The sequence below is a fragment of the Moschus berezovskii genome, chromosome 6 (genome assembly GCF_049115385.1).
Source record: "Moschus berezovskii isolate FMDL1 chromosome 6, NW_MosBer_1.0, whole genome shotgun sequence".
In the NCBI taxonomy this organism is placed as follows: domain Eukaryota; kingdom Metazoa; phylum Chordata; class Mammalia; order Artiodactyla; family Moschidae; genus Moschus; species Moschus berezovskii.
Window position 1 is genome coordinate 93120464 of NC_142465.1, and position 26694 is coordinate 93147157.

Genomic DNA, 26694 nt, shown 5'->3' on the forward strand with positions numbered 1-26694 from the left:
AGTAGTGAGGTTGAATAAGATGCTTAGCACAGTGCCTGACACACAGCAGTTGCTCAAATTACCTGTCACTGCTGTTACTTCTCATGAATAAAGGAGAGAATTTTTGTGCCTTCCAAGGCAGCTCAGACAGATTTTCTATTGTTCCCCTCAGACTCCTTCTCTAGTCAAATTATCTGTATAATTTTATTATTTCCCAATACTTTCTACTCTTATCTAAGTCATGAAGATGACTTCTTTTTCAGCTTTCTATTTCGAAAGGACTGGACAGAGACAGTGCTGACAATTGGCAGAGAGAGGCACTAACAAACCACCTGGGCAATGGAAAGTGTGGATTTGACAGTTTAAACAGTAATTTCATTCCATGGTGAGCTGAAGAAGGGAATGAAAATGAAAGTTAAATTGTAATTACTCTAGCCTAAAAGTGGTATTTTGGTACAACGACTCAGCATTATTATCTGTTTTTAGAAGTATTTTCTGGGGACTTCCCGGGCGGTCTACTGGATAAAACTCCAAACTTCCCCAATAGGGGGCATGGGTTTCATCCCTGGTTGGGGGAGCTAAGATCCTACATGCACCATGCAGCATGGCCAAAATAAAATTACTAGAAATATTTTCTGGAAGTTATCCTGGTCAACAATTAGTTGTGAGGCCATTTTACCACCATGTTTCTAAAATGGGGATATGTGCCTTCAACACTTGACACCACAAAGCAATCATGGAACATACTCTTGAGGCATGGGTTTTGCTTGAAGATACACTTACTTCCCCTACCCACCACCCCATTAATGTCAATCTGGATATATTACTTAGTCATTCAACAAGTATTTGCATTCAGGCAGAATGTTGTTTGCTGGGCAATACTGATTTAGAAAGCAGAGACATCAGTTTGTAAACAAAGTTCTGCCGAGTCAAAGCTGTGGTTTTCCCAGTGGTCATGTACGGATGTGAGAGTTGGACCATAAAGAAAGCTGAGCGCCAAAGAATTGGTGCTTTTGAACTGTGGTGTTGGAGAAGACTCTTGAGAGTCCCTTCGACTGCAAGGAGATCCAACCAGTCAAGTCTAAAGGAAATCAGTCCTGAATATTCTGAAGGACTAATCCTGAAGCTAAAGCTCCAGTTCTTTGGCTACCTGATGGGAAGAGCTGACTCTCTGGAAAAGACCCTGATGCTGGGAAAGACTGAAGGCAGGAGGAGAATGGGGCGACAGAGGATGAGACGGTTGGATAGCATCACTGACTCAATGGACATGAGTTTGAGCAAACTCTGGGAGATATTGAATGACAGAGGAGCCTGCTGTGCTGCAGTCCATGGGACTGCAAAGAATTGGACAACACTTTGTGACTGAACAACAATAACAACTGATTTAGAATGGATATGGCTCTTACAGGATAAAATGCAAAATCTGTATACATTTTTAAGTTGCATTATAAGACAACAAGAAATTTTGACTTTGTGGGGGAGCTCACAGGTCTATGAAGGTATACATTCACTTCCCTTAAATTTTGAGGATGACTCTAAGGAAAAGCTTGGTGAGTAAGTATGGAAAGCTGGAGAAGCATAAGAGAAACAAGCCCTGATAAGTTTACTGAAGCAGACACAGCAGTATAAGTTCCTTACTGAGCTGCGAGCTTCAAAAACTGAGAGGCCAGCAGCCTTCTGGAAATAATATTTTCACAGAAACGAGTGATTAGTTTCTGTCCCAAAGAATTCACTTTTCTTATGACTTTTGATTTAGAAACCTAGACAGAGTATTAAAAAGTAGAGACATCACTATGGTGACAAAGGCCTGTATAGTCAAAGCTATGGTTTTTCTAGTAGTCATGTAGGGATGTGGGCGCTGGACCATAAAGAAGCCTGAGCAACAAAGAATTGGTGCTTTCGAATTCTGGTGCAGGTCATTAGTGGACCACACTTTGAGAGACTGGGAAAGAAGGCCATGATTAGATCTTTGCAAAGTTAAGTCTGGAAACTGTGATAGAAAGGGGGAGGAGGACAGTTCAGCCAGTGAATCGCCAGTTTGCAGGCATCAAAATAGTCTTAGCGAGAGACGTGAAGATCATGAATTAAGGCAGCAGCAGCAGTGAGATGGGGAAGGGCTTCCCAGGTGGCACTAATTTAAGGTAAAGACCCTACCTAATGCAGGAGACATAAGAGATGTGGGTTCAGTCGCTGGGTGAGGAAAATCCCCTGAAGGAGGGCACGGCAACCCACTCCAGTATTCTTGCTGGGAGAATCCCATGGACAGAGGAACCTGGTGGGCTATAGTCCATGGAGTCGCGAAAGAGTCGGACACGACTGAAGTATCTTAGCATATATATGTATGTTGTTTAGTCGCTAAGTCCTGTCGGACACTTTGCAGTCCCACGAACTACAGCACGCCAGAACTCCCTGTCCTTTACTAACTTCTGAAATTTGTCCATATTCATGTGCATTGAATCAGTAATGTTATCCAACAACTCATTCTCTGTCTCCCTCTTCTTTTGCCTTCAATCTTTCCCAGCATCAGGATCTTTTCTAATGAGTTGGCTGTTTGCATCAAATGGCCAAAGTACTGGAGCTTCAGCATCAGTCCCTTCAATGAGTATTCAGGGTTGATTTCCTTCAGGATGGACTGGTTTGATCTCCTTGCTATCTCTCTATATATAGTCAACTTGATTTTGTGTGGTCACACTCAGAGTCTGTCTCTTGGGACTATTTGCACCCCTCAATTCCAATTCGCTCTCCCTAGACGCGCTGGGAGCCTCTGGTCCCCCTAGCGGCTTGTTCACGGGGTCCCTGGGTTCCAGCCACATTCTCCGGATCCCATCCTGGAAGCGCTCTCTCCCTGCGCCTGCGTCTGGGCTAACAGCTTAAGGCTGCGCTTGCCGAGCTTTCAAAGTCCGCGGGCCGGGAGTCTCTGGAACCCTCCCGGGCGCCGCCCCTCGAGTCCTCGCAGACCTCTAGCGGCCGCGGCTTCCAGATTCAATCACTGGCGGAGGCCAGGCCTCACTAGGGGACGCAACGACCTTCCGAGCGGGAGGTGCCCGGGGGGAAAGCCCGGGGCTGGTAGGAAAGAGGACGCTCTGCTCCTCAGTCGGAGCGGTCGCCCGTGTTTGGGGTTCGGGTCCGCGGACCAGCTCCGGCTGCCCGCAGCCCTGGAGCTGTGATCCTCGGGGTTCGCGCACCGAGCCCTGGAGGCCTCAGCTCCCTCCCCCGCACCCGACCCCCCTACCCCCGCCACCTCCCACCCCGGGCTGACCATCCTTTATCAGATCAGAACAGTTGTCGAAAACAATGGTTATTTCAAGTTGACAGCGCGATGACGCCTGATAAAAGCTAGTGTTAATTACAACGGTTGCCTGGGACAAAGTTTACCGCTTGCATCAAGAAGTGGGAGGGGGGGCGTTAGATCGTGTGGGGTGAGCGTATTTTAAACACGTGATCGCCTTGAAACTTTGTGATCTCTCTCGGGGGGGCAAGAGTGAGGGTAACTGTCTGTAAAACAGTGGGAAGAAAAAAACCCTAGTTTCGGGGGGCAAGGGTTAAGGGTTCCCGTTTGGGAGCGCGGTGCAGGGCACAGAACACCAAGTTTCCCTAATTATCCAGCCTGAGCCCGCCTCGCAAAGCGAGACATTCGCACAGCACTAATCCAGCCTGGCAGCCGGCTGCTCCGGGTGAAATGAGCCCTTCATTTTCCCGATCAGCTGAGGAGGGGAAATAGTGAAACCCCCAAATCCGCTTCCTTACGTGGTTGCTAAAAGGGTGCACGCAGAGCCTAGAGGGTGGGGAAATTACAAGTGCAAGTGACTTTGGGTATACTAAGGTTAGTGATTCCCCCCATCTGGGGATAACGGAATCGTAGTTTGTAAGTTTCAGTGTCTAATGAGTTGCGGGGGGCGCACACCACTCGTAAAGTCCTTGTCAGGCGCGCCCCAAGTTTGTGGCTCGGGCGCGGACGGCTGGGCCGAGCGGGGGTGGGGAGGGTCTCCAGTCCCAGGCATTGCGCTCGGGGCTTCTGCTCAGTTTCCTGCCTCGGAGTGGCCGCGTCCGCCCCAGCCCAGAGCAGTGTATGCAATCCAGAAACTCGATAGGAGGCAGCAGCTGATCACCCACCGCCCTAAAAATAATCCGCTCGGCGCCCGGCGCGCTTCGGCCAGGGGAAGGAAAGCGCTGGCTTCGGGGTGAGTGAGTCCGTGTCTTTTTCATAAATCTCATTTCAAGAGTTTCAAGGATAACCCTCAGTTGTCGATTTTGGTTTAACAGCAAGCGGAAGCCTCCCGCGCGCTCTCGCAGCGCTTCGCCGTCGCTATTTCTAGGATTGAAGGGACCGGGCCCCAGCCCTGGGGAAGAGAGGGCGTGGGGATCAGGTTTCCAGCAGTACTTACAAAACTCTGGCCGGCTCCTGCTTAAACCAAGTGGATAAAGTGCAAGGAGTTAATACAATTGTGTTTTGTTTTTCCTTTTAGATATTTCCCGTCTTGTTCACGAAGTAACTTTCTGCTTAATTTCTGTCCCTCTTTGCTTTGTAGGAGTTCTGCGTCCGGCTTTGAAGTTTATACTTAAAGACAGAATAGGAAGCTGGTGTTTTGAAGGTAAAGCAAGTGCACCAGTGGGGGTTTGAAGCAGCGTCAAGCGATTGGCCAAGGTATCTATTTGTTGCTTTATTTCTACAGATTGGGATTTAAAAAAAAAAGCCACTGGAGTGTCTGTGTAAGGAATCTTACCTACTTAGTAGTTCCAACATTTCCTTTGGTTTGCAACAGAATTTTAATGGGTGCGTTGAGATCAGACAGTAAATCAGATGTCTGTCCTTTTGCTGATGATTTCCTGCTTGGTTCTGTAGTTCATAGATAAATAGACCAGTATCTTTTAATTCATATTTTATAAACCATGGACTGAATAACTTCAAATAACTTTTTAAATACATTGGTTTTCCTAAGTGATCCGATCCTGAGTATACCCGAGATGATGATAAAGCCCTGAATTAGTTCTTTAAAATATCGTGTTTCTGTCTCACAGTGTAATTTGGTTAATCTCTGAATAAGTAAAGGATGAGTTATTTTGTGTGTGAGAATGAAAGCTTTTATATTGCATTTAGTGTGCTTTCTTCAGGGGTCATCGGCTTGCTAAATTCTCTGTGATTACTCTTCCCTCAGAACTGATACTGTTTGCTGGGTGAACAGTGAAGAGTGCTAGTTTTCACTTTATTTTATATTTATCAACTGAATGGAAATGTTTTCAGTCCTGAGGGTGTGGACCTTTATAAAATGCATTTCAAGGCACAAGAACACTGAGGGTAGTATCCATGAAATCCTAAGTTTGGTCACCAAGAACTGTAGAAAGGTCTGTTCTACAGACCATTCCTATAATCAGAGTTTCCCTTTTGGTGTTTGTGTTTCAAGTTCACTGGGTCAAATTCTCCAGCCCTATCGACTGTCATAAACACTCGAACGTCTTTCTGTGGATTTATGTTTGTGGGGAGAGAAACGCCCTATCTTCTTCTCTGGCCTGCTTCCCTCTCTCACCTCTTTGATGCTGGGGCCTGTCAGTGCTGGCTGAACTAGAAAGCTCGAAGGGGCGGGGCTGTCGGGTGTCACGTGATGGCATTTATCTGGGGAGAGCAGCAATTTATACCGTCCCAAAGTATCCCCAACTTAACCTGGGTTCCAGGAGGGAAACCCTGAATGACAGTTGGAGATTTAAGAATTGGTTTAAAAATCCTGATTGAATAAAATGCCTCAGGTGAACACAAATAATGTCAACAGGTCTACAGTAAGTTTACTTTTTCCCTGTCTTTATTCATGCTGAGTTGTAAGAAGAGTTGGCTGTTAGGAGTGTGTCACATGCAGGCTAGGTGTCTGGAGGAGGGGACTAAGGGACAAGGGGAAGAGGATGAAAGAAGAGGCAGAAGAAAAAGCAAAAGGAGAGATGCAATGAGAGACAGTGAGCAGGCTGGGAGCCAAGGGGAAATGTGAGGTTTAAGATTGTGGCAGAAGGAGAACATCATCCTAAAGTTTTTACTCTCCCCAAATGAACTTTAGTGAGATTATGTCATTATGTATTTCCCAGTCTTTTGAATCATAACTTTTACATTATACCAAGACCGTTTGGGTTTTGTCTAGTCTGATTTATACAGCCTAAGACCATAGGGACTGTTTCTGCCACGTGCACTGTTGAATTCCTGGTGCCCAAGTTGCATGGGCAGCATCAATAAATATTTTTACACTTAATGCCTGAAGTCCCAGACATAAAGTGCATGGCTAAAAATGTTCTTGGACTTTTTCAGGTTATTGTGCTTCTCTGATATTTTCTTTCCACAGTTATACAGATTTATCCAAAGGTTATTTAATTGGTAGGTTTCAGGATTGATTAGATTACCGGCAGGCAGTGCTTATAGCTAATTAAGTGTGTGTATATATATATATATATATATATATATATGTTTTGCAAATTCAGAGTATATTTTAGCAGCTGCCTTAATGATCATGATGAAATATCAAGTTTTAGCATTGAATATAGCACTGAAATACTATAACTTTCAATAACATTTTAAAGCTAGTTTAAGAAAAATGAGAAACCCCAACGGCTCAAGAGGTCAAGAATCCACTTGCAGTGCAGGAGATTCAATTCTTGGGTCAGGAAGATCCCCTGGAGAAGGAAATGGCTCCTATTCTAGTACTCTTGCCTGGGAAATCCCATGAACAGAGGAGCCCGGCAGGCTACAGTTCATGGGGTCACAAGAGTCAGACAGGACTGAGCATGCACATGCAATGAGAAAAAAAAAAGTAAGCAAAGAAAAAAATAGCAAAAGGAATTTCCCAGTTAGTTCTAGGAAACAGTTTATGCATGCCTTTCAATTAAGTGAGCTTAAAGTTTCCTTTTATCATTTTTATTAAATAAAGGAAATAGTCTTAAAAATTCCATTACAAGCTATTTTTTTCAGTTTCTGTTTCCTCTATTTTTATCAGAAATATCTAACATATAATTATAAAATTCAGAACTTCCATTTTACTGATAGTTTAAAAAGCTCGAGTCCTGTTGATTCTCTTATTAAGCTTAGAATCTTAACAGTTGTTAAGGATTTGGCAAGTGTATAAGCTGATCTTGAGGGTTTTTTTTTTTAGTATAACATTTTCTTTTAAAAGATGAAAAAAGGTCTTGACTAGAGAGCATATAAAAAAGTATTACCAGAAATAATGTATGAGAAGAATTCCATATGACCATTGACAGTCAACACACAGACTTTGTAACTAGTTCTTCTATTCATGTTTTATAAAAATTTTGTTTAAAATTTGATTTCTCCAACAGTTTGCCTACTATTGCCTATCTTTTCTGTATAACACACTTTGTTTTTTTCTAGGAAACTATGATTCGTGACCATCGCTAAATCAATTATGAATGAAAGGGAATAGAGAAGACGTACTACTTTAGTTATCCAAATCATTGCCAACCTTGAATAATCTAATTCAGAATCCAGGGTGACATAAATATGGAAAAGAAACAAAGTCCAGGGAGGTTGAAATCATAAAATACTACTTATTTTAATATGAATAAATAAGAAGTTTCTTTAAAAAATATAAGTCGGGAGCTATATGATGGAGTGGAGTGAACATGGTTTATAGTCAGACACATGTGGGTGTGGATTCCGGCAACTCTACTGGTTGGGAAGTTACTGAACCCATCTGAACACCCTTATCATCATCTGTAAAATTCGAAGAGCTCCACAGATATTGCTTCATTGTTCTGAGAGCTTAAGTGGTATGTGCAAAGTTCGCAGAATTTAGTAGGTGCTAAATAAATAGTGCTGCAGTCCATGAGGGGGACTTCTCAGTTCGTGGAGTGCTTCAGTCCATGGGGTTGCAGAGTCAGAATCGACTGACAACAGCAACAACACATAAATGGTAGGCCTTATGAAGAAGTTTTCCGAACGCTAAAACTCTTGGTGGCACATTGATGAAATCGACCCTTGCTTTTTAGGCCATCTGTTTCAGCACAACAGTAAGAATTCATTTAAAATCTAAGTCAGAGCTTGTCACTCCCCTCATCTCCACTCTCTCAGTGGCTCCACTGCATTCAGAGTAGAAGCCAGAGTAGAAGCTCCATCCCCTACAATGGCTGAGAAGACCATGTGTAATCTTGTCCTCTATTTCTTCTCCCAGCTTGTCCACTTCTCCTCTGATGGAATACAGCTTTCCAATAAAAAGGCATCCTTTGTTTCAAAACTTGAGTAGAGTGCATTTCATGCAAAAATATCGTCTGATTCTGGGACCTGTGTAGTTTCATTATCTTGTCACTTGAATTATATTTAATTGGTCTTAAATACTTGATTTTACTGTTGTTCAGAGAAAGGCTGTATGCTGGTGGACTCCACATTGCTCTCTTGGTATTACTGTTTCCTGCAGTGAATGAAATGCTGCAGTAAATTGTGTTCAGCTGAAGTTGTTTGTGAAAGCCTTTTCAATGAATGACCACGGGAAAGGATTTGATATTACAGCATTTTGACTTTTCAATCAGTTTCATCTTCCCCCTCCTTTTTCTGGATAAGCAACCATTTTTGGTTTTTGATAATTTATTTAGGCAAACACTCCTTGGAGGTAGCACTATCAGTAGATATCAATTATAATGTATTTTCCAAATTAAAATGGAATATTTTAATCAGGAAAAAAAACTATTGACAAGTGGACCTTATGGGATGTATAAGGCCTTTCTAAGTAACTCTCAAATAACTTTGACCATAAAGGTTTCCTATTTCTTCAGATACAAAGATAAAGGGGGTTAATTTTATGAAATAATACCTCTTTAAGGCTATATCCTGCATAGCTCATTTGGTAAAGAATCTGCCTGCAATGCAGGAGTCTGCCCGGGTTTGATTCTTGGGTCCAAAAGATCCCCTGGAGAAGGAAATGCCAACCCATTCCATTATTCTTGCCTGGAAAATCCCATGGATAGAGGAGCCTGGTGGGCCACAGTCCACGAGGTCACAAGAGTTGAACATGACAGCGACTAAACCACCACCACCAAGGCTATAATTTAATGAAGGAGAATTTTGTAGTAAGAAGCTTTTCTTCCTTTCTCTCCCTTTTAGAGTGAACTATATAAGAAGAAATGAGCCTTTCATTCTGCGGTAACAACATTTCTTCCTATAATATCTATGATGGTGTGTTACAAAATCCCTGCTTTGTGGATGCCCTTAACCTGGTTCCTCACGTCTTCCTGCTGTTTATAACTTTCCCAATATTGTTCATTGGTAAGTAACCTACTGTCCTATAGTTCATCACCTAGTGGTTATAAGAAGAGTCTTTTTAATGGCTTAAGATTAGGTATAACGTTGATGTAGCTTCTCCAGTGTAAGAACTAGCATGTAAGTTTATGGGAAAAGAATGAGCAAGTATTATATTTTCTGTTTTCCAATTACTTATGTTTTTGGCACTTGATATTCTATAGGTAAGCTTCCCTGTTTGCTCCTGCCTGTCAATGTAGGAGACTCGGGTTCATTCCCTGGGTGGGGAAGATCCCCTGGAGAAGGAAATGGCAACCCGCTCCAGTATTCTTGCCTAGGAAATGCCATGGACAGAGGAGCCTAGTGGGCTGTACTGTCCATGCGGTTGCAAAGAGTTGAACATGACTTAGCAACTAAAGAAGAACAAAATTCTATAGATAAATAACAAAATTATTATTTTTTTAAATTCTATTTATTTTTTTATCCGTGAGACATGTGGGATATTAGCTCACTGACTGAGAATTGAACCCAAGGCCCCTGCACTGGAAGCACAGAGTTTTAGCCACTGGACAGCCAGGACAGTCCCCAGAAGCCTTCTTAGAAATGGACTTTAAGTAGCAGCAGTTTCTAAAAAGAGGGGAAAAAATATCTAAGATAGATCAAAAGTATTTGTTGGGTGCTTTCTTTGTGCTAGGTGAAGAGAACAGAAAATGGGTAAAACACAGTACCTGCTTGGAATAGTCACAGGAGTTTTCCAGTGAAATAAATAGGTCAAAAAGTCAAGAGAAATGCCTGTACCACCTTGTAAACATGTTTACAGATACAGGAACAAATTATCCTGAGCTTTAACCCAGTGGAGCAACTAATTCTCAAGGCTGGTGGGGACTATGCATAGAGTGACATGTTTGGGGACTTGAAAGATATGGAGAGTGCGTGTAAAAGTAGGGTGTGTTTCAGGTAAAAGGAGTACATGAGCAAACAGTTTAGCAAGAAGTTAACAATATAGTTTGCCCTATTTTACAGTTTGAATGTGTATACACACAAAATTTCCAAAACAACCAAAATAGACCTTAGAGCATTTTAAAATTATAAAATATTTTTTCATATGTAAAAATGGCAGAGACTAATATAACAAACATCTATTGACATTACCAAAGTCACTTTAAGGGATCTCATGGAATAAATACCATTTCCTGATCCTTTCCCACATCCTCTCTTCCTATCTTTTTTTGTAATGGAGAAATGATTAGACTGATTAAGAAATCCAGCATAATTTAAGGATCTGCTTTAAATAAAGGTTTAAAAATAATTTGTAAGCTTCTTTTTCTTCACTGAACAAATGAACAAATCTTAATATAGAGATTGCTATGAGCTTGGCATTCTAACAGTGACCAAAGGATTTCAGTTATATGACGTACGTTATGCAGAGGCTAACATAACTCTTGGTATGTAATTATTCATGGCAAACAAATGCATAGACATAAAATATATTGGGACCAGAGTGGCCATACACTTGTTGTTGAATGTGTGGTGACAAATTTGTAGCACATTAAGAATGTCTTTTGGGGCACAGTTTTTGAGGCCCTAGCCTACTGTGTTCCCTCTTTGCCTGGCAAAGAAATAAAGCCACTCTTTTCTTCTCCATTAGAAAAAAAGAATGCCCTTAGGCCCAAAGTAGAACATTCTTTGTTATTGTATTTCTATGGTTAATAATTCCTTTTTGACATCCAGTTAACTTATTGAGAGCAACTCTTAGGGCGGTGTTATTCGCATCTCTGGCATGGAACACAGAAGCTGGCAAAAGGGTATTTGAATCAAGTGGAATTGAAATTAACATTGTCAAAGAGAAATGGTTAAAAATGCAATCTATTCATAATGTTGGCTATTTGGGTTAGTGAGAACACAAATAAATCTCAAAGAAGTATCAGGTATAAGAAAGATTAAATAGTGATGCAAAGAAAGCCAGAGCCTGCCTGCAAGAGTTTAATAGCATAAATTATAGTAGAATATGTTAAATGTAACTGATTTTCAAATAATGAAGTTCTTTTGGGAACAATTTAGACATGAATCAGTATTCTTTTCAAAGAATGCTTCAGGGGTCCATTTTGTCCAGAAACAGAAATTTCAGAAATTTCTTCCTTCAGTACTTTTAGCACTCACACCCCTCCCAACCCCATTCGTTCTTGAAGTTTATGGGACTTTTCTATAGTTGAAAAATTGAGAGAAAAAAAAACAACGGTGACAAGAGACAGAAGTAGGGTCTTGTCTTAGCACATCATATATGAGTTGGCATTGTGCTGTTTTTGAGGGGAAACCACCAAAATTTTCTAACATATAATCTGGTAACTTAATTTTTTTCTTCAATGAGGAGCTAAGGGTGAACCAGTAATGTACTTGAGCCTCCTTAAAATCTCATCAATGAACAAAGCTTTAGCTTTCTCTCGGAGAATATCAGTAGCATTATTGAACGGTGCCGGCTGAGTCATAGGTTATCATTTTTACTCCGTGACTTGCATGTGAGTAAGAGTTGACACAGCCAGTGGGCCCTATATCTTGTCACTAAGTGTGGCTATTTTATTTTTTTGGTTAGGCCTCCCACAGATCCCATCTTTTGAAAGATTTGAGACTTTGAATTGCTTTTATTAACATCATCATTAATTTATTTTCCTTTTGAATGAATGAGATCTGTCAATAAGAATTGTGATGAGCATTAAATAACCAGGTTGTCACCTAGAGTTTGTTATTCCTGAGCTAGACAACAAAGTTGATGTGTTAGCTTAGGCAAGCTTGGAAAAATCCTTTGAAATTATTCCTTTTTTTTTTTAACATAATGAAAGTAAGGATTTCTGTTGCTACCCTAGAAAGGAATAAGGTTTTAGGACCCGCCTCTCCCCAATCTGCAAAGCATATCACAATGTAAATTATTTCCATGATTATAATTGATTCTTTATTTCTTTACCTTTTCCTCTTTTTTTCAGGGTGGGGGAGTCAAAGCTCAAAGGTACAGATTCATCACAACACATGGCTTCATTTTCCTGGACACAGCCTGAGATGGATCCTTACATTTGCCCTCCTGTTTGTGCATGTTTGTGAAATAGCGGAAGGCATTGTTTCAGATTCGTAAGTGACTCCATTTAGTTAATGGGATTACGCTCTCCTGGTGGACATGTTGGTATGGATAGTAGCTAAGAGCATACCAAGTCAGCCTTAACTTTTTGGTTATTACTTATTAGGCGCCACAGCAGTCACCCATTTTATACGATAAACCTGCATGTTGTCCTGTGTTTTCAGTACTGTATCCTTTCTCTGCTAACACAAGTTCAGGTCTCTGGGGTTTGTGTTCTTTGCTGTGCTTTCTGTTTATCTACATAGTGCTGGCAGAAAGTTTTCTCCATTTAAACACCTCAATGATTATCTTATTTTTCAAAACAAATATAAATGGTAAGAACGATTGTCCGTATTAACATATAGCTCTAACTGGCATATTTGTTGTTGTTGATCAGTCACTAAGTAGTGTCCTACTCCTTGCGACCCCATTGACTGCAGTAGGCTAGGCTCCCCTGTCCTTCATTATCTCTCAGAGTCACTTCCAATGAATTGGTGATGTTATCTAACCATCTCATCTTCTGTCGCCCCTTTCTCCTCCTGCCTTTAATCTGTAAGAGCATCAGGGTCCTTTCCAATGAGTTGGCTCTTTGCATCAGGTAGCCAGAGTATTGGAGCTTCAACTTTAGCATCAGTCCTTCCAGTGAATGTTCAAGGTTGATTTTCCCTAGGATTGACTGTTTTGATCTCCTTGCCATCCAAGTCTAATATATTTATGTATAAATATATAACCAGTTCTCAGATATTTCTATTTATTTTGTAAAATTGCAGAGATAGATGAGGCAGGCATTAAAAGAATCTGAGAATCAGGATATGACTACAAATTGAGGCAGAGTACATAATTATTTCAAAATCATGATTTGTAATAAAACCCCTATTTTTAAAGGAATTTTGTCTTTCTTATAAAAGAAGTTTATATTAAGCAGTTAGAATGTAATGAATTCTATTTATGAAGCTGAACATAATGCATGATAATATTTTTATTACATAATAATAGAAAATAAACTCAAGTAATAGGAAAACTTTGATTATGAAATTATGTTAAATGATGTATCTTTCATTGAAAAATTGATAGGAAAAGATCTTTAAAGTCTATGAAATGAAAACTTCAAAACTCATTTTCTTCTTATCTAATAAGAACCTCCCCTGACATCTGTTTATGTTTTTCTGTTGCAATTAACAAGGAGTGAAACTTGGAGACTTTTGTCATGGAGCCATCTATTTTCTAATGTTTTATGACAGTTCTTTGCATATATGTCCACATCTTAGTTTCTGATTAAAAGGAAAATTAAAGACTCTAAGTCTCCTCTCCAAGCATTTAGAAGGCTTATCAGCTATTATTTTATTGAGAATTGCTTACAACTCTTTGTCATATTTATATTATGCTGTACTAGCATAGCCAATTTTAATCTTCATTTTTTAATTCCCTTACCACATGGGCTAACTCTCCATGTTGTTATGTGTTTGTATAAAGTGGAAGATAGTAGAAGTCCCATGAGTCCTAAAAACTTGACATTAAGTAGGGAGAGATGGCTCCTCCTTTCCAGACTCATGGTTGATGTGTAGGTTCAGAGACTTTAGGACGGAGGCTGAGCTAATAATGAGGACATGTACTTCTGGGGGAAACCTGTTTCATAGCAGAAGTGATGCAAGAGACCCATGCTTAAAACAAGCAGAAATACACTTTGATCTTGTGTACCCTCTCCCATTCTTTAGCTACAGACTCTTATCCTTGCCATTTTCATCCAGAACTCCTATAAAGACGCCTATCAGGAACTTCTCTGGTGGTCTAGTGGTTAAGAATTTGCATTCTAATGCCAGGGGCATGGGTTCCATCCCTGGTCAGGGAACTAAGATCCCTGCAAGCTATAAGGCAAGACCAGGGGAAAAAGAAAGACATCTTCCAGTATTTTTGAAAACTGGAAGATTTAGTTTGATTTCTCTCTTACCTTGGTCCTAGTCTGGAAGCTGCTTCTACAAGAATGCCAAAGAACATTAATGACACTTTTATGGGTATCTTTTCCTCTCTAACACACTTTTTATATTAAGACCCTGCTGCTTATACCTTCCTTCTTTCCTTCTTTTTTTTCAAAACAAAACTTTATGAACTATTTTTTACTTAAAATACCACAGATGTTCACTGTAGTTTCATTATAAGTGAAAGAATGCAAAGACTTTCCTAATTGAATATTGGATTTTTTTTATTAATAATAATGCAAATATTAAAGCTATTGATTTTTCTTTTGAAACATCCTGTTTTACACAAGTTTTCATAAGAAGTGTTCTCTTTTTTACTTCTGTCTAAATAGTTTGTGATTCTGATGGAGAAACCCTCCTAGGCCTAGGAATCATTTTGCTTGCTCTTCAGTATAATTTGATTAGTTTATTACTAGAGCATGTCATTCATTAAATGAATGCCTTTGGGAATTTATTAGCATTTTCAAGAGAGTCAATATTTGGTTAATTAATATAATTAATAAGCATTAATGACTAATATATATTCTTTTTAGAAGACAAAATTTTATTGAATTTACTGATTGGATTATTCAAGTCCTTGTGTTGACTATTTTTTACTATTCTTCAAATTATAAAAGTGCACATTAAAATCACTATTATTGTGTTTTCATTTAGGTTTTTATTTTCCATCATTTTCTCTTTTTTGAAATTGTTTGTTTTCTGTGATATGTAGTTTTTGGTTCTCTCTTGAACTTTCCTGACTAAAGATTTTCTACCATAATGGGATGTATGTGCTTCAATACTATATATCTACCATTTGATTATATATACCAGAATACTGAAGTCTGCAAATTATTCTCTAAAAATAGTAGTGTAGAGTAGTATTAGTCATTCAGTTGTGTTCGACTCTTTGCAACCCGGTGGACTGTGGCCCGCCAGACTCCTCTGTCCATGGAATTCTCCAGGCAAGAACACTGGACTGGATTGCCATTCCCTTCTCCAAAAAATAGTAGAGGTTAAAGGAAAGAATAGAGTTTGGGGCACCACTCAAAACCTATACTACTTTGTAAGGAGAGCAGTAACACTATGAAGGGAATCTAAATAAAAGTACTAGTATGGTTAAAAATCACTAAAAAGAAATGCTATAAATATAAACCTTACTGTAGCTTCTGCCATCTTTATTAATCCTTCATTACTGCCTTCCTTACTGATGATTGTTATTCTTTTTCTATCATCTTGAATTGACTACTTAATTTAGTTATTATAATAATTTCTTATTGAATTTGTTTAAGAGTACAAACTTTCTTCTGGGTATGGTTTTAAACCGTATTATATAGGGCATCACAGGTAATATGCTTATTTTAAATTTTTCTAAATATTTTTTTTTGATTCTTTCTTTTCTTTAATAATTAAAGAGTATTAGAAGCATTTAAAATTTTTTACTGATGAAATATTTATTTCCTATATTTTCTTTTTGATTATTTGAACTATTTCTGGGAGGTGGTTGGTGTTTTGTAAGCCAACTCTTACATGATTGTAATATTATCACATTTTCATTATCCTGTCTTTATTGATGACTCCAATTCTCTGCATACACTTGCCTGTTAGACAGCTTCTTTTGCAGATTTGTTGGAAACCTTCACAATCCACACATTCGTGTTGAAATGTATTAGCTTCCTCTCTCCAACGGTCTTTTCCTCTCAAAATCTTATTTGGTAGTACCATCATCTACTCAAGCACCCTGGGGATTATTCTCCCCATTGCCATCACCATCACACTCATACTGAAACACTGTTAAAAGGCTTATCCATGTTGACAGTCTTTTCCGAAGGTATAATTTCCTCCATGTTACTGCTGCCCAAGCTTAGCTTGGGCTTTCATCATCTCTCATCTGGCCTCTCCCCATAGTTTCCTAACTACTTTCCTTCCTTTGTGTCTCTCTTGTCACCTCAGACAGATATTACCTGCCAACTCCATTGTCCATACTACTACTACCAGATTGATCTGTTTCTAAAACCCAAATCTAATGGTATCACTTCCTTGTTGAAGTATTTGTGTTTTCTGCAAGATTAGATTTCAGCTCCTTACCACAGCACATGAAGCCTTTCATAATATATCCAAACTCAAACTTTCTATTTAAGGGACATTAAACTGATTGGAGAAGGAAATGGCAACCCACTCCAGTGTTCTTGCCTGGAGAATCCCAGGGATCGGGGAGCCTGGTGGGCTTCCGTCTATGGGGTTGCACAGAGTCGGACACGACTGAAGTGACTTAGCAAACTGATTGGAATTTTGCCCATTCTATTCCCTGCTTATTAAGTGCTGTTCCTCCAGTTTCCTGATGAGTGGCTTCCTTTTTATATTTCAGTTCCCATTGTCAGCTATACCTCTTCTGATATGACCTTCCTAAATTGTTTCTCTTTCCCACATTCTCAGACTACTTACTTTCTTCTTGATATCATTTGTGTACTAATACATTTAAATCATTTGAGAAAGTGTAAATGTTTAGCTGTATGGCATTTTTAATACAAATGGAAATGAGGGCTATCTGCATATTGTCCTGGCATATTTCTGATCTAACTGAAGCTCTTTGTTGCCCTCAGAATGAAATGTCATGTCCTTGCAGTCACACTGAATTGCTTGAAGTACCCTTGAATGTATGGGCTTCCCAGGTGGCTCACTGGTGAAGAATCTGCTTACCAATGTAGGAGACATGGGTTCAATCCCTGGGTCGGGAAGATCCAGTGGAGGAGGAAATGGCAACCCCACTCCAGTATTCTTGTCTGGAGAATCCCATGGACAGAGGAGTCTGGTGGGCTACAGTCCCTGTGGTTGCAAAAGAGTCTGACACAGCTGAGTGACTAAATAACAGCAACCACAACTCTTGAACATATGTAGACTCTCTGCTTGGAACAGTCTTCCTGTCCTTCCTCTGAGTAGCAGTTCCTCATCCTTAAGGTCTCAGTTTAGAAGTCACTTCTTTCAGGGCTTTCTCAGCCTCAGGCACTAGTTCTACATGAATTCCCAGTCCCTTCACATATGTTATAATTTCTTGTTTCCAGTTGTTCTTCTCAGTGGACTCTAGACTTTGTGACCACAGACGCTATATCTTATCTTGTTCATTGTTGTATCACACAATCTAATGCAGTGTCTGGACCAACAAACATACACATGTGTTGAATGAATTAATGAACGTGGAGAAATCACTGAACACCATGAATGAATGAGTGAGTGAGTGAAACTTGGTCAGTAGTGTCCGACTCTTTGCGACCCCATGGACTAATACAGGCCATGGAATTCTCTAGGCTAGAATACTGGAGTGGGTAGCCTTTCCCTTCTCCAGGGGATCTTCCCAACCCAGGGATCGAACCCAGGTCTCCCACATTACAGAAGGATTCTTTACCAGCTGAGCCACAGGGGAAACCCATTGAAGACCATAACGTTTGGAGAAACTATCAAAAGAATAAATGTACTTTCACATACGGAAGAGTTCATATTCAGTTTGTTGTTTTTACTTGCTTTAGGTTAAATTATTTCAGCAGTTCTGCCTTTCAGTATAGGAATAGTTATCTATTTGCTTTTGCTGTATGCATTGTAATGTCTTGTTTAGCTGTATTTATCCAACCCTCCATGTTAGGATAAACCCTTTCAGCAGAATTATATTTCCCTGGGCTTCCCTGGTGGCTCATTGGGAAAAAAATCTGCCTGCCAATGCAGGAGGCATGGGTTCAATCCCTAAGTTGGGTAGATCCCTTGGAGAAGGAAATGGCAAACTTCTCCAGTATTTTCGCCTGGGAAATCCTATGGACAGAGGAGCCTGGTGGACTACAGTCCATGCGGCCACAAAGAGTTGGACACAACTTAGTGATTGAGCACTCAAGGTAGTCTTCCTTATTTGTTCTTTTAGCATTCTGTATATAAAATACCTCTTTCTTCATTTTAAATATTGGTAAGGGAGCATAATGAAAAAATTGGAAGCAAAATTGAGAAACTCTCTGGAACCTTCAACCATAGACACTGACACTGTACCACTCTCTGTAGACGGCGGGAGTCGAGGCATCTCCACCTCTTCATGCCTGCGGTGATGGGATTTGTTGCGACCACCACATCCATAGTATATTATCATAATATTGAAACGTCAAATTTTCCTAAGTTACTTTTAGGTGAGTATGATCAAGCGCTGTTGTTTTTTCCCAAAGAATTATTTGGTTTTCTTTTTCCTCAGAGTAAATGTTCTCAGCACCAGTTGGATTGGAAGGCATGGGAAAACCATAATAATTTATTGTCTTTAGTCTCCCATTCAATGTGGAGATGAAGTCAGCTGTTTATTGCTCTAGACTGTGAAACTCCATCCCCTCAGGACATCTAATAAGCAGGTCACCTCAGCTATTTCTGTGTGTTTCTGCATCTGGCTTGCGAGTCTTGAGGCATTTTCCAAAGACGCAGGTCTTTCATGATGTATACTGTGCACATGTCACACTCTTCGTGGGATTTCTGTCAAGACAGATATAGGGGCACAGGGGGAGGCTCTTTGCAGCAGAGTGTACTCCATCATATGCTGACAACTACACTGCCCTGAAAAACAGCTGCCCCAAGAGCAGAGCCCGTCACCTCGGCATCCTGCTTAGCATTATTTTTTCTAAGCCTCTCTTGCCTTCTTGTTCTGTGGAAATCAGAGACTGTCTAAAGTTTTCCCAATTTTATATTCTGCTTTATGCTGAAATGATTGAACTCTTCCCAAATATAATACTCTGATCCATCCTCACATTACTTGGTGGACACTTTCATACAGAAAGCTGAGATAAAGATACAGAACATGGATTGCGCATGGGCTGCAGGGGCCTCTGTGTCCTCTAAAATGGTAGGCAGGTTTGTATGTGTTTATGTGAATGTTTACAGTTTTCTAAGGTTTATGGATTTGGTTTGATTGCTATTTGATGAAAATGACATCAACTACTGATATTGCAATTAGGAAAAGGAATAATTAAACCATGCAAATATTATTTTATTTGCATATCCAGCAGGCATTAAAATTTGAAGTGATAAGTGCTGTTTATTTAATTCTGTGGTGCGTCACATTATATGATTTGGTAAAGGTAATCAAACGAAGACAAGTTGTCAGAATTAAATATTAATTTTAAAGGCTTGTCCAAATCATAATTATCTTAATAGAAAGCTGTTTGTTTCAACATGGTAGGCAGATACTATCAGAGAAATCTTTTGATGTAGATGCCTAGAAAAGGCAACAGCAAAAATAAATGTAACATTGGGAATTCGATAGTCCGTGGGGTCGCTAAGGGTCGGACACGACTGAGCGACTTCACTTTCACTTTTCACTTTCACACATTGGAGAAGGAAATGGCAACCCACTCCAGTGTTCTTGCCTGGAGAATCCCAGGGACGGGGGAGCCTGGTGGGCTTCCGTCTATGGGGTCGCACAGAGTCGGACACGACTGAAGTGACTTAGCAGCAGCAGCAGACAATGTTTCTGAAAAACTGATGAGGATATAAGAGTTATAAGATGTGATTAGAAAGGAAATGTGCATTTTAATAATATTTTGAGAGAAATGCAGTCAAAATCCTACGCTAATTTTTTATGTAGATACAAGGCAGAGGACACAATCTGATCATATTTCTGAAAGGACTTATAGAATTAAAAGCTTATGTAACTTTTTCCTTACTTTAGGAGAGGAATACTTGGATCTAGAAGAGTCACACATTTTTAGAACACAGAACTAGTCATTTTGTCCCAACATTACATTATAAACATCACCAAACGTACAGAAAATTGAAAGAATTATATGAATACTCATTTTCCTACCACCTAAATTCTTCTATTATTTTCTTCTATTTATTTTATCAAATATCTGCTTTCCTCTATTCATCTGTCAGTTCATCCTAATTTTTTCATGCATTTTAAAGTATGTTGCACGAATAGATATTCATCATTTCCTGATTATTTCAGCACACACATTATTAGCTAAAGTTAAATATTTGCATCTCTTTATCTTTGAGATGGGCTTCCCTGGTGGCTCAGAGGTTAAAGCATCTGCCTCCAATGCAGGAGACCCGGGTTCGATCCCTGGATCGGGAAGATCCCCTGGAGAAGGAAATGGTAACCCACTCCAGTATTCTTGCCTGGAGAATCCCATGGACGGAGAAGCCTGGTAGGCTACAGTCCGCAGGTCGCAAAGAGTCGGACACGACTGAGTGACTGAATGGAACGGAATCTTTGAGATAAAATTTACATACCAAAGTACAGAAATCTTAATCTACTAAATGCACATACCTGTATAACTCTGTAATAATCTAGAGTGTTGCCATCATCCTTGAAAATTTTCTTGTGCCCTTTCTAATCAGTCCTTTTTTCATCTCTGGAGAGGAACATCTAATCTGATTTTTTCTCACTGTAGATTAGATTTGCCTGTTGTAGAATTTCACGTAGATTGAATCATACAGTGTAAACTTTTCTAAGATTGCTTTCTCTCAGCAGTATTTTTGGAAGCTCATCCATAACGCAGTTTTAGTTGTATTTTGTTCTTGTGATTCTTGGGTCATATTCCATTATATACAACAAATATTCCATAAATATACTACAGTTTTTCCATTCTCTTGTTGATAGTCTCCTGGACTGTCTCCAGATTTTCACTATCATAAAAAAAAAAAACAAATTACTATAAACATTCATGTGCAAGGGGGTTTTTTGTGTGTGTTTATGTGTGAATATATGTTTTATTTCTCTTGGGTAAATACCTAGGAGTGGAATTGCCGTGTCAGAGGGTAAGTACATAAATGTTTATTTGTGAGAAACTACCAGCTCATTTCTCAGTGGTTTATTTACACACACTAACAGTGTATGGGAATTCCAGTGGTTTCACATCCATTTGAAGATCTTGATTTTCTAATTTAGCCATGCTGGTGTTTACTGATAACACATTGTGGTTTTAATTTGCATTTCCCTGATGATTAATGATCTTGAGCACTTTTGATGAGTTTATTGGCCATTTGTTATCTTTGTGAAGTTTCTGTTCATATCTCCTGCCCACTTTTTATGAGATTGCATTTTTATTATTAAGTTGTAGCAGTATTTTGTATATACTAAACACTAGTATGTCATTAGACACATGTTTTAAGAATATTTCCCTCCCAGTCTGTGGCTTGCAAGCTCATTTACTTAATAGGGTCTTTTGATGAGCAGAAGATTTTAATTTTAATGTGGTATAATTTATTATCTTTTCATGTAAAATTACTGCTCTGTATCTTAAGAAATCTTTGCCTTCCCTCAAAATATATTTCCCACATATTTTTTTTTTAGACTCTTTATAGTTTCAGTTTTTACTTTTAGGACTGTGACCCGTTTGAAGTTATTTGTGTGGATGGTATATAAGGTTGGTGTCAAGTTACTTTTTTTCCAAACGTACATCTATGTGTTTGAGCACCATTTGAGTACTAGACTTTCCATTTCTCATTGGATTGCTTTGGGACCTTTGTAAAAGATTAAAGCAAGTGCTGTTTAAATATAATCTATTTCTTGCCTCTGTAGTTTCCATTCCTTTAATCCATTCATGGACTTTTATATCATCACTATTCTGTCCTGATTACCATAACTTTGGAGGTCTTAAAGTCGTGTGTTATGATTATATAGCTTGTTTTCTTTGTTTTTCTTCTAAGACTACTTTGGATAATTTAATTCTTTTTCATTACCATGTACAGGCTAGAATCAGGTTATCAGTTTCTACTGAAAAAAGAATTCCTGGTGGGGTTTTGATAGGGATTGCACTGAATGAACAGAACAATTTGGGGGAAGAAATGACATCTTAAAAATGTTGAGTCTTACAGCTTATTATCTACTTTTATAGATCTTTCATTTCTTGTAGCAATATTTTTTAAATTTTAATGTAAAGGTCTTTTATGTCTTGCTAAAAATTATTACTAGGTTTTTTGTTTTACCATTGCTATTATAAGTGGAATTGTGTTAAAAATTTTGTTTTCCAATTGTTCTGCCATTGTATAAATGTAATTGGTTTTGTATATTGACCTTGCATCTTGCTACCTTAGAAATTCAATTAAAAAATAATTAAAATTACTTTAACCTTTTTCTCTGTAAGTTTTTTGGGATTTTCTATATAAACAAGCATACCATCTGAAAATAGAGGCAGTAATATTTGTTTCTTTTCAAACTGTATGCTTTCTTTTTTTTCTTGCTGTATTGCACTAGGGAGAATCTCTAGTAAAATGCAGAATAAATGTGAGAAGAAACCCTTATCTAGCTCCTGATATTAGGGGAAAAGTAGTCTTTTGTATTTAATTACAGAATTGATATAGACTTTTTATGTAAGACTTTATCAAGTGAGTAGTTTGCTGCTATGCAAAACTTTGCTTTCTCAGAGGTTTCTTTTTTTTAAAATCATGAGTAGCTATTGTATTTTATTGACAGACTTTTTCCTGCATCAGTTGTAACTGTTATATTTCTGTTAAGGTGCTTCTGCTGATGTTCACTGATTGATTTTTCAAATGATTATGTAACCATGCATACTGGGCTAAGCCACACATGGTCATGGTTTATTATCCATGCTCTATGTTGCTAGAGTTTATTTGTTAGGGTTTTTACATCGATCATGAGGGATATTGGTTGGGTTTTTTTTTCTTTTAAATAGTTTTGCCAGGTTTTTATATGTTGGGATACATAAATGAATTGGAAAATACTCGCTATTTCTCTTTCATGAAGGACATTGGTGAGATTAATTTTCTTTCTTAAAACTTCAGTAAAATTCAGCAGTGAAGTTATCTGGGCCTGGAGTTTTAACTAAGGAGGGATTTTAAATTAAAAGTTTATTTATTATAGACTCTTCAGAGTATCTGTTTCTGTTTACGTCAGTTTTGGTAGTTATAGTTTTTGAGAAAATTTCTGTCTCATCTAAATTTTTTTGATTTATTATAAGTTGTTCAAGATACTCCCTGATTATCCATTTTAAGTACATAGGAGATATAGGGATAACTTTTCCTTTATTCCTAATATTGGTCATTTGTGTTGTTTTCTTGATCAGTCTAGCTGGGGACTTATCAATTTTAAAAAAGTCAACCTTATTGGTTTATTTCTCAATTATTCTTTTTCTGTTTTATTGCTTTTTACTATTATCTCCCATTTTTAAAATTTTGTTCATTGTTCTTTCCCTACCTTTTTAAGGTGGAAACTTAGGTCATTGATTTTGGATCTTTTTTTTTTTTTTCTAAAATAAATATCTAAAGCCATAAATTTTCCTCTTAGTATTGTTTTAGTTACAATCCCTAAATTTTTAATCTGCAGTTATTTTCATTATAATTTAGTTAAAATATTTTCTAACTTCCCTGGTAATTTCTTTTTTAACATATGGTTAATTAGAAATGTATTGTCTAGTTTCCAAGTGTTTGGAGGTGTCTAGACATCTTAGTGTGTGAAAATAGCACTTCCATTATCTCTGCCTGGTGTTCATGCTATATAATTCTCTCTCTTTGAGTATGAGTGGACCTGTGACTTCCTTCTAGCCAATAAGGTTTGACAATGATGAAGATACCACTTCTGTTGAGACTGCAGCCTTTGTTCATATCTGGATTAATTCAAACAAAATTATCTGGAAATAGAATACCTTAAATTGTCTTTGTTATTAAAAAGTATTGTGTTTATATTGAGATTTCAGTAAAATTTTTAAAAATAGAAGTGACAGGTTGTATCTTTTCTTTTTCTGTTTAATTTTCCAGCCTTATTCCTGTATTGGGTAATGGCCTTTATCACAAAAACCATAAAGCTGGTCAAATATTGGCAGTCTGGTTGGGGAATATCAGACCTGCGTTTCTGCATCACAGGCATAATGGTCATTTTGAATGGACTCTTGATGGCTGTGGAGATCAATGTCATTCGGGTCAGAGTAGGTATCTAATAATTTTTGTTTTGTTACTGGAGTTCAGAAGCAAATATTAAAGATCATGGTCAGCTCGGCATCATTAGTATTCAAGAGCTGATACAATGATATATCATTTATGTGTACAGATATAAAGTTGAGAGATTACTAAATTCAGGCCATTAATTTTACAACAATCTCAATATGACCCTGGAATCTATTGATTCGTTTGCAAATATTGATTGAGTGCCTAGGATGTGCCAATCAATTATGCTTAGTCCATATTATAGATTAAACTGTTTTCATCAGGAAGTTCCATCACCTGTAATTGGTCCAAAGCAAACCTGGCTCAATCAAACTAGTGTATTCTCAGAAATGTCAAGCTGATAAGAAGATAACTTAATCCACTTTCTTCATTGATGAAGAAACTTCTGTAGACAGAACTCTAACTTTATAAACAAAGTAACATGATCAAATCTCATACCCGGGCTGTGATTACAAACCTGTTGTACTTCCAGCCACATAACACTGCCTGTTACATTGTGTGACATGCCAGTGACCTGTTCTTCAATGTTCATTTTCTGTCAGAGCACTCTGAATTTGCTATGAATAGCAAGATACATGTTGCAATGGATAGTGGAAACAGCAAGCATCAGCCAGACCACAAATTAATAGAGAGTGACTCAACAATGCTGTTGATAAAACATTTAAGCAATCTGCACAGTGTAAAAATCTTTATTTAGTTGACTAAATATCATGAAATATCAGGAAAGGATATCATGAAAGACTGATTTTTAATGATAACTCTCTTTTAAACAAATAATTGATTTTTTTAACATTCGCCTAAGTGTATTAAATATGAAATTCTGGAATTTAACTAGAATCTAATCACAATACAAGGGAATTTTTTTCTCAAAAGAATATTTCAGAAAGTGATGGAAAGAAGTATGAAAATATAAAGATTAGCCTCATGAAATGAAAATGTAAAATATTTTTAATGTGTGGTAAAAGAATTAGGTTAATTGTTACTATGGAATTTTTCTTACCACAGAGATATGTGTTCTTCGTGAATCCGCAGAAAGTAAAGCCCCCTGAAGACCTCCAGGATCTGGGTGTGAGGTTTCTCCAACCGTTCGTGAATTTATTGTCAAAAGCAACCTACTGGTGGATGAACACGCTCATCATATCCGCTCATAAAAAGCCTATTGATCTGAAGGCAATTGGAAAATTACCAATAGCAATGAGAGCAGTAACAAACTATGTTTGCTTGAAAGATGCATATGAAGAGCAAAAGGTAAGTCAGTAACCATTTTTCATGTCCATGATTGTAGAGAATGGACCTGTTAATACAAAGGCACTAAGCTTGAATAATATTAAGCTTTTGTTGTTTAGCTGCTCAGTTATGACTGACTCTTTATGATCCCATGGGCTGTAGCCTGCCAGGCTCCCCTCTCCATGGGATTTCCCAGGCAGAGAATACTGGAGTGGGTTGCCATTTCTTTTCTCCAGGGGATCTTCCTGACCCAAGGATCAAAGCCCTCTCCTGCATTGCTGGTGGATTCTCTTAAATAATAGTAAATAATATTTAGGGAGAGCAGATTTTCTCCATCTGTCTTTCCCAGTAGTTTTGAGTCATGTTAACTGGGCTGCTGGAAATATACTGGAAAAGCCAATGAAGTATGTTACATTAGTTGCCCAGTCACTTATGAGGAGGGACAGAGAGTGCTGTCTTTTCTCTGGCACCTAATGGAAAGTAAGAATTAAAATCAATAGTCCTGAATGTCGAATCATTGTAACCATATAATATTAATAATCCACGGATTTTTCATGGTTTTGTTTCAAGTATCTTAACAGATCATATCCATGAATAACTTTTGAGAAACGAAAATCCTTAAAATAATTATTAATTAAAATTTGGACTCTGCATATCAAAATTGGGGAACTAAATTAAATAAAGGGTCACCATCTGCCTATTCCATGTATCACTCTGTGTGTCTGGCAAAATTGATTTCTTCTGGTATTTTCTGTGGGTATTTATAACTGCCTTTAAAAATTTAAATATGAGACTTTTTGGATATTTTCAATTTGTCTTTTTATCATTCTGAGTAGTCTTGTGTACTATTCACAGTGGTAGATGTATTTTATATTGCTGTCACCTACAAATATTATTGTAATTAAAATATGAATATTTATACCAACATTGGAAGGGAATACTGTATGGTGGATCAGTTAAGGAGTTTTTGGCTGTTCTAAATCTAGATCAACAAAGCATTTATGGTAAATGATGAAAATGACCTCTGTTTTGTGTCAAAAATGTGTGTTATGAAATTAATAATCCAGGAAATGGTTACTACAGATGAACCTGAGTCATCTCTCTGGTTTCACCTCTGGGAAAAGTATTGCATAGTTTTTTAAAAACTTCTAGATAAAGATTAATAATATAGTCTAAGCATAGCTTTAGTTTTCTGAATGTTCTTTATAACACAGATTTGCTTAAATATCAGTAAGCTTTAAAATATAATCAAATTATTCATCTCACAAGGAGTTGAATATGAA

The 26694-nt window shown here is 38.2% G+C and overlaps 1 protein-coding gene across 6 annotated transcripts in view; it reads left to right on the forward strand.

The window, feature by feature from the left end:
- Positions 1–3521: 3521 nt before the first annotated feature.
- ABCC9 (ATP binding cassette subfamily C member 9) overlaps positions 3522–26694 on the forward strand; it is a 163191-nt gene continuing 140018 nt past the window's right edge. For 5 of the 6 annotated variants that reach the window (XM_088837281.1, XM_088837283.1, XM_055396415.2 and 2 more), the window contains exons 1-7: positions 4261–4412; positions 4509–4624; positions 9065–9226; positions 12178–12319; positions 18302–18423; positions 23999–24165; positions 25190–25432. In XM_088837281.1, the coding sequence (XP_088693407.1) occupies positions 9085–9226; positions 12178–12319; positions 18302–18423; positions 23999–24165; positions 25190–25432 (816 nt within the window). In that variant the 5' untranslated portion in view covers positions 4261–4412; positions 4509–4624; positions 9065–9084. Of the gene's footprint in view, positions 4147–4260; positions 4413–4508; positions 4625–5800; positions 5814–9064; positions 9227–12177; positions 12320–18301; positions 18424–23998; positions 24166–25189; positions 25433–26694 lie in introns of those variants that run through there. The other variant, XM_088837284.1, reaches the window with a different exon arrangement.